The 14049-nt window shown below is 39.8% G+C and overlaps 1 protein-coding gene across 2 annotated transcripts in view; it reads left to right on the forward strand.

The window, feature by feature from the left end:
- Window positions 1–7196, forward strand: part of LOC103464230 (neuronal acetylcholine receptor subunit alpha-3-like) — a 29174-nt gene extending 21978 nt beyond the window's left edge. The window contains exons 5-8 of one of the 2 annotated variants that reach the window (XM_017309918.2): window positions 437–644; window positions 1183–1794; window positions 3085–3357; window positions 4607–7196. In XM_017309918.2, coding sequence (XP_017165407.1) covers window positions 437–644; window positions 1183–1794; window positions 3085–3357; window positions 4607–4732 — 1219 coding nt within the window. In that variant the 3' untranslated portion in view covers window positions 4733–7196. Of the gene's footprint in view, window positions 1–436; window positions 645–1182; window positions 1795–3081; window positions 3358–4606 lie in introns of both variants that reach the window. The other variant, XM_017309551.2, reaches the window with a different exon arrangement.
- The last annotated feature ends 6853 nt before the right edge of the window (window positions 7197–14049 follow it).

Here is a 14049-nt window from a genome sequence, read left to right on the forward strand (position 1 = left end):
AGTTGGTGACAGCTTAAAATTTGTTTTATGTCTAAAATATTTCATACCAAGTATAAACAGAGAAGAACACACTCAAAAGAAACTCAAATAAAATGATAAAAATAAAACAGATAAAAAGACAAATTCACTGGAGTATGTTGATGTCAGTTTAGTGGTTTAAATTGGTGAGGATGATGTTATGGTCAGTAGTTCAGTTACTTTGTGCTTTGTGTCCTGCAGCCTCATTCGGTCTTTATTGCTGCTTACAGTAAAGCAGCTCATTCCACACACAAACTTTTTCTAGCCTAACATTTCTTCTTCTGTGCCTCCATTTCCTATTTTTTCCTCTTATTGTTTGTAACAATTCCCTTTCTCCCATCTTTGTGTCCTGCTTTAACCTCACTCGTGTCGTGTCCTTTGACGCCCCGGTTGTCTTGGAAACGTGTTGATACTGCAGTGCTGTGGGTGACTTCCTGGTAGAGGACAAGACCAAAGCCTTGCTGAAGTATGACGGTACGATCACCTGGGTTCCTCCTGCCATTTTTAAATCCTCGTGCCCGATGGATATCACCTACTTCCCTTTTGACTATCAAAACTGCTCCATGAAGTTTGGCTCCTGGACTTATGACAAAGCCAAGATTGACCTTGTACTCATTGGATCCAAGGTCAGTACGTGTGTCAGTTTCCAGTGTTATGTTATAGGAATTTTTAATGATTTCTTCTTTTTTTTAAAGGGACTCTTAAGACACACATTTTTGCTCAACCACAAAATCCTTCAGTTTTCCTTTCTAAATGCTGCTGCTGCTTTACTTTCATTTAATTTTTCATTAGTCTTCAATCAGCTGTTGACAAAACCTCCTTGTTAAAGGTTCATAAAATTATGAAAACTAATTTCTGCAGTTTTAATCTGAGTCCAGCGTCAGTGCAGTTTGTGAATTAGAAAAATAAGTTGATCTGTTTATTTTAAATGCCAGCCTCTGACCCCGGGCCAATCACTTACAGACTCAAAAGATAATTTGTTTTGCAACTCTTTGCATGACTTTTCACAAGACCTATGGCTTATTCAGTGGATACTCTTTGATCTTACTTTCTTTTTAACATCCAACAATGTCAAACTTTTCTACGATTTACACCGTTTTATAAACGAGCGTCTGTTGTCCTCATAGTAGATCATTCAGCTTGGAAATCCTGCTCGCCTCCTAGGTAAATCTCAAAGACTTCTGGGAAAGCGGGGAATGGGAAATCATTGACGCGCCGGGCTACAAGCATGACATCAAGTACAACTGCTGTGAGGAGATCTACCCGGACATCACGTACTCCTTCTACATCCGCCGCCTGCCGCTGTTCTACACCATCAACCTCATCATCCCCTGCCTCCTCATCTCTTTCCTCACAGTGCTGGTTTTCTACCTCCCATCTGACTGTGGAGAGAAGGTCACGCTCTGTATCTCCGTCCTGCTCTCCCTCACTGTGTTCCTGCTCGTGATCACAGAGACCATCCCCTCAACATCACTGGTCATCCCCCTCATCGGAGAGTACCTGCTCTTCACGATGATCTTCGTCACCCTCAGCATCGTCATAACCGTGTTCGTGCTGAACGTGCACTACCGCACGCCCATGACGCACACCATGCCGTGCTGGGTGCGGTCCGTGTTCCTCAAAGTGCTGCCCAGGATCATGCTGATGCGTAGGCCGATAGATGAGGAGGGTAGGGCCGGGTGGTTGGACGGCAGTGGGGAAGCAGGAGGAGCTGGAGGGGGAGGAGGAGGCGGAGGAGGGAAAGGACGGAGGAAGAGGAAGAACAGCTTGATTCAGGTACGGAAATCTGACCCAGCCGCGTAGAAACTTGTTTCTCTTGAAGTTTCTCATGCATCATTTTGGGACTCGTCAGATTGTGGCACCGCAGTACCACCTTCTGTTAGAAATAATAACAACATTCCCCTAAGCTAATTTTTGGTTGAATCTAAGGTCATGTCAGTTAAAAAAAAAAAAAAGATTTGGTGACCTGTTCAGAAATATTCACATTTCAATGTATTTGAAGAAAAAAAAAGTGATTTAAATGGATTAAACACAAAATATACTTATTGACCGTGGCCATCGACTCGGACCAGGACTTTACATTTATTACTTCCATCATGTCATTGGTGCAATACCTGGTTTATTTTGGCTCACTGGATCAACATACATGTTTTGCAGATGGTCTCTTATTGTTCTTGAGCAGCCTATGATGTTAAGCTGCCCAGGTTGGTTGGCTTCAGTAAAAAAAAAAAAAAAAAAAACTTAATTGGAGATTTAAAAAATAATGTTTTGCTCAATGTTTAACTCATCAGAAAGACCGGAAAACTTTATGAAGTGTAGCAGGAATCTCCCCTTCTGAATTTTCACCAGGAAGTACCTACAGATGAAGTTTGGACCAATAATCTTTAAAGAGCCATAACCAGTTTTCAAAAAACTGTCACAAAACAGGGAATTCATGTTTAAAGACAGACTTTTGAATCTTATTGTTTTCCTGCCGCAGCTGGCTCTCCCCATCGTCCACTTGCACACCAGATCCCCTCGTGTCGGGTGTGATCTAATCAATGAGAATGTAAACAGTTTATCAGCATACAATGAATCAAGCTAAAGCCCTGACTTTCCAAGACTCTTTGGTGTTTCTGTGAAACTGAATCAGCAGGTCGATTCTTCTTGTGCGGTGAAAGGTGTGCACACATTTTCACGTCATTAGACGTTCGGCCTCTTGTTTAATAAAAAGTGTGTTCTGCATTTCATTTAAATAAATTAACACTTTTCGCAGAATATTCGTGGGATAAACATAACATGTAAATGAAGGATTTCTGATAATGTGTTATTCTCTGTTTAAGCAGAAGACATTGGCGGGAATAGTTTTCTAGGGGTATGATCAATAAGGTTGTTGAGATGGCTCTGCTTATCAATCTTTTAGAAAAATCTGTTCTTAAGATTCCCCTGTTGACGCTGTACAGCTGAGGTGACAGTGTTACGTCGTCGTTTTGGCTTTACCAAATCTGAAATGAGTGACGTGTCGTCATCCAAGATCTTTCCCAAACAAAGTCTAGTTTCCGGCTGTGCTTGTGTCCCCTCCAGCAGGTCGGAGGAGGCTCTCTCAACTGTCTGGAGGTTGGTGGGGACAGTAAGCTCGCGGCCATGGAGGGCTGCACTGGCAAGAAATGTCCCTGCCCCTGCCAGCACGTGAGGGAAACCCCAGAGACACCAGAGTCTGGGAAGGTGCCTCGTCAGCTGAGTCCACAGAGCATAAACACGGTGATGGCCTTCTCCGTGGTGTCGCCCGAGGTCAGACAGGCCATCGAGAGCGTCAAGTACATAGCTGAGAACATGAGGAGCAGGAACAAGGCCAAAGAGGTGCCGTGTTTTTCCAGCTTTTCTGAATTTTTTTTATTGACATTGGATTTACTATTTACTGCCTTTACATTTTAAGTGGTCTATTGTTATGGTACAGTAAATTACAGAAGAGACCGTTAGTCCTATGTGGGTTTATAAACTGGATGAGGAGTCTGTCAGTGGACTTATGAATTTGTGTTATAAACTTTGGACATTCCGTTTTTAAAGATAAACAGGAGATAGTGCTTTGCTGTTGGACTGGTCTATCACAATGCAGAAAAACAACTTGCATAGGATGACATAGTGCTACAAAAACTATTAAACAAAACCACAGATTTGTGTCAAAATAGTGTTTCTATCATAGGTTTATTAAATAAAGTAATTCATATATGTTTTACCGTCTTGTATTAAGTACTCCAGGATGTTAATTAATAGGCTACGAACCAATTCAACCCAGAGATGCTGATGAGGAATACAAGAAAACAGTGTGTAAAGCCATTGCATCATTTTATTTCTGACATGTAGCCATCTTGCTTTTTTCACCATTCTCTGTTCTCTCTACAGGTGAGTTCATTTCACGTTTTTTCTCACCTTACATTGTAACATCAATTATTCTTTACATATGCCAGTTTCCTGCTGCGAAACTGCACCGTGTAGATTTTATAAATAAATCTTAAAAATGATGCAGTGTAGGAGAGACACAGCTTTTTCGATTGTTTAAATATACCTTTTGTATGTACAAGGCAGTAGAGAATAAACACACTGCAGGGGTTCTTTTGCATAATGCATTTATGCAAAAAAAACACCACATTGGCACTGAAGGCCTATGGGAGAGCAACATTCAAAAACTTCCCTAAATTGATGCAGAACCTAAACTGCTCTGAGTGTTCACAATGGTTCAGGTTGAGTGTTCGCTTAAGGCTTTACTCCCCCGTCTGTCGGCTATAGAGGATGGAGTCTCCCGATGGGGAGCAGAAACGCTTTACTCAGACGGATTTCTCAAAGTGCCTGTTGCTGTGGTTTGAAATTATCATATTAATTAATTCATGTGTAAATAATGTATCAAATTTATGTTGACTCATGAAATTTGTAGAAACTTTCTCTTCTTTTTCTTGATTTGAACATTTTCCGTCCTGATTTAAAGTTGGTATTTCAATCTTGAGTCACCTGGTTTCTGCTTACTTCGCACAACAGAAAAATATATATACACATTATTTCATGCGTAATACCTCAAGTGTTTTGTTCTTTTTTTGTCTTCTTCTACTTATAGGTAGAAGACGACTGGAAGTACGTTGCTATGGTCATCGACCGAATCTTCCTCTGGGTCTTTGTGACGGTGTGCATCCTGGGAACCATGGGTCTTTTCATCCAGCCCCTCTTTGGTTTCGTCTCGTAACTGTTGCGAAACTCTGGATTCTCAGCCACATTGTGATAACCAACACTAAGAGAACTCTCCTTTCTCTGTCGACTCATTACTGGATGCAGTTCTGAGCCTTAAGGCATCACTGGATGTGCGCTGGCTTTCCTCCTTGCCTTGAAAAGTTAAGAGAGAATTTTAATTTAATTAGTTGGTGTACTGCAATATGGTAACAAAGATTGTCAGCTGAGCTGATATATAATCTAGGTTGTTGCATTTTAGTTCTGATTTATACGTGATGTACATGCAGGTAAATTGATTACCAGAGTAAAATGTGAAAAAAAAACTGCTGCAGAAAACCCACAGTCATTGAATCAGGGAAATAATTTGTGCATTGTAGAAAACATACACAGAAAAGAAGGCTGCAATGTTTTAATGACTTGGTCAAAGAAAACAGAGCCACGTTGCTCTCCAATTAGCTCTGTTTTTGGGTTGCATAAAATAACAGGTTAGTGCACCAGCAACACGACTTAGAAGTTCTGTTTTAATGGAGGCCTCTGACAGCAATCATGCAAAATCACAATAATCAGGGATTCATCTTGTATTTTAAATGAGATACCTTTAAACAAATATGAATGATTTTGCTAGATGATTATTCCGGTTTGGGTTGAAATCAGCAGCACATTCAGTGATACTTAGGAGTTGAACATCATCCAGTATTTGCCAGTGAACTGGAAACTTTCAAAACAAGCACATGACACAAACTCTCTCTAACCTGTCAAAGTCAACCATGCGTCCACCATCCAGTGAGGTACACAGCTGGATAGCTGTAACACAAGCTGCTCAAAACTCTGCCGTGAAAGGCAATTCTAATTATTTGTGGTTTTGCATAATTTATGTTCTACTTTTAAATTTCGGGCATTACCTGCAGGACTTTTTTTTTGTTTCTGGCTATTTATTTATTTATTTATTTATTTATTTATTTATTTATTTATTTATTTATTTATTTATTTATTTATTTATTTATTCATTTATAGTAATTACAAAATATGTCATTACTGATGCCATGTCTGGTTATTGTTTTATAAGCTAATTGAATGGCCTTGTAAATGCTCAGTGAAATTATGCTTGATTAGTTTCTCTTAAAATAGCAGCCCATTTATGATTCCATCAGAGGGCTCTTAATGCCCAATTCCATGGCTAATAATTAAACCTTTTTTTTCATGTCACTCAGGATTAGTCTTATTACTGAACTCAAAAGTGTATAAGATGCATGCATGAGAAAAATGACGAATGCTTTCACCCCAGAGCTCGGTGATACAGTGAGTTAATGATTACTGTAACTAATAATAGCCCAGGATTAGCTTTTTCTCTATGTGTGAATATGTTTGGATTTGTACAACAGGATGTGCGTTTCCAGTTAACTCTGCAAAAGCACCAAAAGAGAAGAGAAATTAAAAAGGCAATACAATCAGGAGCAGTCACAGGCCATTTTAGTAGGTCCACCTTTCCATTTGCTTACTAGAATTAGCACAAATAAAGCATCAGCCAGTCACAGAGACTCAATGTGTTTGGGGCTCTAGATGTGAAATTGACTTGCTAAAAGATCAGCATCCGAATGGCGATTAAAGGGGATTTTAATTACTTTGAGGGTGATAGGTCATTAACAACTATCTCTCAAGTTTACAAAGAAAGAGAAAATATCAAGAAGGCGCCATTAATGTCGTAGAAGAACATGAGAAACTCAGGAACGAATGTTCAGACTGCTTCCTGATGACAGAAAGGTAAAGGTAGCTCTGATAACCCCCTGCAGCTACTAACGGATGAAAACTACAGTCTCTGAAAGCACAACACCTTGACCCTTGATGCAGATGGGCGCCAGCTAAGAAAAAGAAAACAGAGGCTAAAATTCACACAGGCTTACTGGAATTGGACACGATCGACTGGAAAAGTGTGGGCTTGTCCACTGAATCTTACTTTCAGTTTTCAAAAGGGAGTCCAACTTGGTCCTGGCAAGGTGTACCTAATAAATAGACCAGTGAGTGAATTAGCTGCAAGCACAAAAGTTTGTCAAACTAAGTTTTGAAAAAGAAAAAAAACGTTTTATGTAAAAAAAAAACAAAAAAATAAGTGGTTATTTTTGTAGAAATGAGTGAAACCTGAAAACAGTTTCTACTAAATAAAACATAATGTGATATGAACATAAACATGATTTTATAGTGTTGACATATTTGTTTTATTTTATGACATGATGGACTTTTGACATTACTGCCATCTGGTTTTTCTTTGACTTTTCTGGAAAAGTTCAAGAAGTTCAAGTTTTATTGTCAGTTTATTGTCATCTTTCAACAATGCTGATCATTCATTAAATATTTGCCGTTCTTTTTTTTATTTATTTATTTTTTACATTTTTTAACCAGGATGCATTTTATGTTTTTGAAAATCCTACTGCCAATTTCATCTTCCATAATAAATATGGCGTTTTTCTCCTTTTTTCTTCTTATTGCAGTACATTGTCAGAAAAATTCTGTTGATTAATACATTTTCTGTGCATAAACCTGTAGGCACACTTAATAACTATAATCAGAAGGTGTACATTGACAGCTTTAAGCCATTTGATCTATAATTAAGCCTCCATGCAAAGGTTCTAATAAAACACTGGACATTTTAGACCTACTCAGCCGTAACATCTGTGCTAAAATAAAATCCATCATTAAATTTGACATTGCCACATCATCATATTTGTCAGTCAAAGAGGTCAATTTCCCAGCTGCTGTTGTAGTCAACTATCGCTGTCTGAAACGTAGGAGTTTTATGATTTCTTTTTTTCCTACATTTCATTTTTTTCAGTGAAATTACACAGTTGCAACAGCCGACGTAGTTACATCGCTCCTTTGTTTTTACACACATTTCCAAACACGTTTTAAGATGCTATCACATTGTTCCCTACCTTTCCGTGTATGCAGCTGTATTAAAAAATGAGCACTACATGGCTCTAAACATAAGGAAGTGAAAGCCGTTATGTTGAACATCAAGTCCTATCACGTCTTTGGAGCATGCGGGTTGTACTTGCTAAGCCTCCATTTTGAATAATGCATGTGCACTGGAATTACGGGAGAGTAATTCAGCGTGTTCTGCTGCGTCAGGATGGATTACGTTACTGTTGCCACAATGTTACATTCCTGCTTCAGTTATTTATTTGTTTGTTTGGCATATTTAAGAATGAAATGACCACCTAGAAAGATTCAGTTTGGGGTTACACAAGTCAGATAATTATTATCCTAATAATCAGACCTGTTTCATTTTCAGCTTCAAGCTTCTGAATATCCAAGGTGAGTGAAAATGTAACCTTCCAGAGAGGACAGTGATGCTAATGTTTTTGGTAACAGTGATGCACATGTGAGGTTTACATGGTGTGTCCAAAATCACCTGAGGTGAGCCGGTGCCTCTCGACTGGCGAGAGGCGGGGTACACCACACACCCTGCAGGTTGCCATCCCATCGAAGGACAAACAACAACTTCTCTAAGGAGAATTTAGAGAGACAGTCTCATTTTTGGACCGTTGGAGGAAGCTGGAGTACCCAGCTTCCTGCAAACTCCATGCAGAAAGAGCGGGATTCAAACCCAGGACCTTCTCACTGCACGGCAGCAGTGCTACAGACTGCGCCACTGTTCCTGGCTTCATGTTTTCCTAGTCAGTTGTAAAGAAAGTGAATCCTCAATAGTCTGACCAAGGGTATTACAGATGCTAAAACTTTTAATTGTATTCATATGTTTTTTTTTAATTAATTTTTCAGAGTTGCAGTTCTTTTAACCATATGTAAGCTGCACAAGCAATAATATAAACAATAAACACAGATATTAACATAAAGATCTCTTATAGAAACGTTGCTGAGTTCCTTAAGTGATAGCAGCTATAAGAGCTGAGTAAGACTTTGCAGCATGCTTGACATTTTGTTGCAAATGGGTGAGACGTTCAATTGCTTAAGACTACGACTGATATTGACTCTGTCTGACTTTATTAATATTTTCCCTAGGAAGCGAGGTTGGATTGTTTTCCAGACCAAAGAGCTCTATTTTAAACGCTCTGTCCATGTAGGCAGGAACGACAAACATACCTGATGCCGAGTCCAGCTCCTTCAGTTTTCCCTCCTCTGGAGTGTCTGACTGACGTCTCAGTTAGACTTGTGATTGATGGCAGTAGCTTGTAGCTCGTTCAGGTCTGTTTCTCCAAAAAATATCGTAAGCTTTCCAGCACCTGACATCTTCACTCTCCGCTGGTCTGATAAATGATGACTTTACCACCCCTTTCAGTGAGCTACTTCTTCCTGCCTGAGTTTATTTGTGATGTTTTCTATCAATTTCAGCTGTTTGCTCGCCTCCTGTCAGCAGGCTGGATGTTTGAGCAAACCCACCAGGCAGACACTTCACCTTACTAAGCAGAAACTGGCTTTCTTTTGTTCTGAGGTACACAGAAGGCAAAGGACTGTGAAGCAGGAAGATAGGGTCAGAAAAATGTCTAATATCTTAAGCCGGGAGTGGGTACAGTTAGGATTAAATGATCAAAATTACAAATAAAGTTGAAATTTTGAAAGATTTTTTAAATAGGTGTGGAAAAATCACATTTTTGAACCACTGCGAGTATCAGCTCGGGTCTGGAATCAAATCAGACATCAGACTTCATCATGTGGGGATTTTTTTGCTTGCTAAGCAGATTTTAGGCAGGTGTTGCAGTGGAAGGCTGTATTTGCCAAATAGGAAGCTAAAAAATATTAACCTCTCCACCATTTTATATTTGTTGGAGATGTCATTTGTTCTTTACGTTTGTTTTTAACACTGAAGCATGAATCTGAAATGCAGAAAAAAAAAAACTGCAAATTGTTCTGTTATTCATGGGACAACTTGCTGCATGCAAAGTCTCGGGACAAATCAGAGAGCAGCTTGCCTCGCTGCGTAATCTTCTCCACGCTAGGTTATGGTGCCATCAGAGCATGAAACAAGTGACAGCTGCCCAGAGGCTGCCGAGGCTTCAGCGAGCCGCAGAACAGGGACAGCAGAGCTCAAGGCCGCATGACGGCAGATCTTAAAAAGATCATGTGGCTTCTGTACATGGCGACACCGATAAATAGCTACATTATACAACACAGGATCGCTTCGTGACTTTAGAGGAAGGAAGTTTTTTTTTTTTACTCTGAAAATTAAAAGAAAATATGTCAGCAGAATCACATATCAGCTCTGCGGTTATTTTGATTTGATTAGAAAGTTCAGGAGAAAGCTAATAATACGGGTTCACTTGTGTAAAAATATGCATCAGATTAATGCGGTGCAGTGATGAAGCTCCACAGGAACGTCATCATGTGCTCAGTGACTCCGCCGGCTAAGCTGAAGACTAAAACATTGTGCTGCATAAAATAGGACTAACTCAATCTTATTTCAACAAGAACAATAAGCAAATACCTCCGAGCGAATTGTGTGTAATGACCCAGAAACACATAGCAGATGAATAGTTTTATTAAAGTCGACAAGACCAAAGTTTATTGACCTTAACTGGCCTGCAGTGAACAGTCAGGAATTTTTAATCAAGTTTCACATTAAACAAGCCTCAAACAAAAGCTGAGTTTTTCACAGGTTTGGTTTTGACTTAGCATCAATTCATATTCTTCTTGAGTCATACAATTAATGGCTTTAGACTCGACTTATTCAAACTATGAAAGACTTTGGATTTTCACAATCCAAAGTTTTAGATCCGTGAAGTCGATGACTCCACATCGACTTGACCCCTTTGGCATATTGTAAATGGCCTCTGTGTGTTTAGAGCACCCCAAAGTGCTTCACACTACATTCATCATTCACTTACACACACTCATGCACTGGACTCAGAAAGACTTGATATCTTACACACCAAAGAAAAGATGTGTTACAAAGAAGAAATCTTGTAATGATGGAACCGTGTGCCCACCCAATATTTGCCAATATTCCCTCTTGATGCCACAGTAAGTATGCAGCGCCTGGCATGCTTTTTACTTATTTGCTTTTCTTTTCCATTCAACAATGACTCTGACAGTGACAGAGGTCTTTCATCCAGCGCTATAAGGGAGGTCAGTGGAAAGTTGGAAAGTGGAGAAAAAAAAAGCTGCATGCAGCATCACCTGAACAATGGCTAAACTTCTGTGTAGCATCATCTGTACCATAATGTACATTCAGTCAGACAGCAAACATTTCAGACCAACTCTTATTTACAATACAGGAGACAATGACGCTAGTGCTGCCACTATTGCACCGACATTTGTAATGGGTTATGCAAAAGCATCGGTTCTAAGAGATGATGCTTTATCCTGAATCAAAAGGCCGATTCCCGTTGAGGGAGATCCGGCTCCCTTATTTTTTCTTTCACTGCTCAGCTCTCACTCGCAGTAGCTCCGCCTTGTTCACAGCAGCACTTTGTTTCGATTGGCAGTATTGTGGCTTGTCTCCTTTGGAGACAGAGTCTCTTAAGAAACAGACCAAATTCTAACTAAAAGGAGAAACCGCACCAGCACATCCGATCTGAGGACAAAGTTTGTTCCCGAGTTTCATTCTGTTTTTGTTGAGGTTCCATTCGGTAGATTTCTCAGCAGTGTTTGTTCATTTAAAGTTTGCTTGAACTATTACTCAAAAATACGAATACCTGCTTACGAAAAAAACACATGAAATTAGGAGAGCATAAGGCTTCCCATAAGGACACTAAAGGCCAAAAGATTTATCATAAAGAATGTTAAAATTTGCCAAGGTCCAGATAATAATAGTTTAAGAAACTTCTGTGCATTTTTCAGTTTTTTATTTGTAAATTAGATTTTCTTTGTTCTTCACAATTGCTAACATTAAATTCCAATGAAATACATTTACGTTTATGGTTGTAATGTGACAAAATATGTAAAAGTTCAAGGGGCATAAATATTTTTGCAAGACACTGTCGATTAAAACTTACAGACGCATCACTTCTTTATTGTTTGTTTGCTCATGAGTTTAGCACCTTTCAATTCCTCGATACAGACAGCCTGAAAATCAAGAAGCCTTGTGCTTTGTGACCTTTGGTTTGGAGATTCTCTCTCGACAAAACCCCAATAATTCAGACCTGCAGCTGGATTTATGTTTTATGTTCAGTGATGCTTACTTCGAATTCAAGAGTGCAATCCTCCAGTTCATAACACTGGCAGAATTATAATGAAGAGGCAACTCAAAAAGGAAACATTAAATGAGCTAAATGTGACTCAGTGCTAGAAAAATCACTTCGTATAAAAACCTCTCAGCACCTATGAGGTCAAACAAATCTGGTTTGTCATGTGAAATTAGAATTGCATTTTATGTGGTGAGTCTTTTTTTCTGTAGGATTTGTACAAATGGAAGGAGCTCAATAGGAAAACATTAGCATATTTACAGATGTACACATTTATATCTGCGCCTTCCAAGAAGATTGCCTTCCGTGCTGGACTGCCATAATAAATAATGTAGCAGGCCTTTACTGAAAGCCAAGTTATAAGAACAGATGAAGCAAGCATCCCTGCGCTTGGTTTAGTGTGTCTAGTGTAATATTTATGCTCATAATTACTTTCTTTAGGCTGACGGGGATTTATAATTTATCCACAGAACTTTATTTGAGGAATTGGTTTGTAGAGTGAAGAGAGAAATGTTTGATCATTTGAGCGAGAAGAACATAGGCAATGTGAAAAATAATGCTCGTTTTCCCATTCTACCTCGTAACACAGCACATAATCAAAAGGTTTTGCCTGAGTAGTCTTAAGGTTTTGTTCCTCTTAGACGTATTGCTCATACTGAGACGCTGATAAAATGCAGAGAAAGAGTTTAAACAGATGAGCGTCAATTCCAAGTCATTGTTTGTGGTTCTCATGCTTTTAGAAACACAGAATGCCATGAGCTGTTGCCTGAAAAAAAAAAAACAACAACACTATATTTAACCGTTTCTGCTGAGTCATTTCAGCAGTCACTTTAAATCTATGACTTCAGTTTATTTGAACTTCCTACAGGGCTTGTGAAAAACACTTCATGAGACGTTAAAGGCCGTTCTCGAGACGAGTCCTCTTCTAGTTCTCGGTTCTTCCTCAGCATTTAGTTGATGTTAACCAGGTGTGTCCATCGGTCTTCGTCGCTACCAGAGTCAACTTGCCACAAGTTGGAGATCAGCCATCTGTCAGCTTTTCCCCTCTGCTCACCCAGCAGGTGCCTCACATAGTGAGCCGCAGGCTTGATGATGCATTTACAAAATCAATCATCGTCCTCCGGGGTGAATGACTGAATCCCCTGGATCGCACTTCTTCCTTCTGGTCACAATCTCCTAGAAGGACTTGTTGTAATTCAAGCTGATGCTCATTGCAAAAACGTATAAACAGTCAGAGCCTGCTCTCTCAGCAGCTTGAAGCTGTAAAGAGGAAGTCATCCCACTCCCCAGGGAGAACTGCAGGCACTCGGCTCAGGGCTTGTGAATATCCCCCCAAAAATAGTCTCACCTGGTTATGCCAAGGTAGGAGAACGTCAAGGCCTTCTCGGGGTGTAGGTTGAAAAAAGCCCGGCATGTGGAGGTGAGCCCAACAATTCTCTGCAAGTGAAGCAACTGTCTGTATCCATACAACCAATTCATAATGGCAGGACATGACAGGTTCAAGCCCCTTTTTTTGCCTGCTAACCAGCTTACACTACACACCCCACCTCAACATCCCCCTACAAAGAAGGAGGTTTTCTGTGACCCAAGGATCCATGAGCCAACAACATATAGTCAGACACTCGCTAGTAAGCTTCCTCAGTCCTGAGAGAGCTAGGTTTCTTTTTATCCCAAATTGTCCTTCATTTTAAAGCATGTATGCCCTTTTGTTCACTTTAGAAACAATTGCACATTTGATTAAAAACAAAAAAATGTAACATATAGCTAATCTGTTATTTACCAGGCCCTAAAATCATTTAGGATCTGGTCCATTTGCAAATTGTATCATATTTGCAAATGTCACATATCACAGAGTCCAAACTGTTGTAATCAAGCAAACAAAAATGAAGCCCAAACGGAAAAGGTTTGTAAAAAAAAACTAAGCAGGCGCCTTAGGCGCCACATGTGAGGTTTACATGGTGTGTCCAAAATCACCTGAGGTGAGCCGGTGCCTCTCGACTGGCGAGAGGCAGGGTACACCACACACCCTGCAGGTTGCCATCCCATCGAAGGACAAACAACAACTTCTCTAAGGAGAATTTAGAGAGACAGTCTCATTTTTGGACCGTTGGAGGAAGCTGGAGTACCCAGGGAGAACATGCAAACTCCATGCAGAAAGAGCGGGATTCAAACCCAGGACCTTCTCACTGCACGGCAGCAG

The sequence above is a fragment of the Poecilia reticulata genome, chromosome 1, assembly GCF_904066995.2.
Source record: "Poecilia reticulata chromosome 1, P_reticulata-male-v2, whole genome shotgun sequence".
NCBI classification, from domain to species: domain Eukaryota; kingdom Metazoa; phylum Chordata; class Actinopteri; order Cyprinodontiformes; family Poeciliidae; genus Poecilia; species Poecilia reticulata.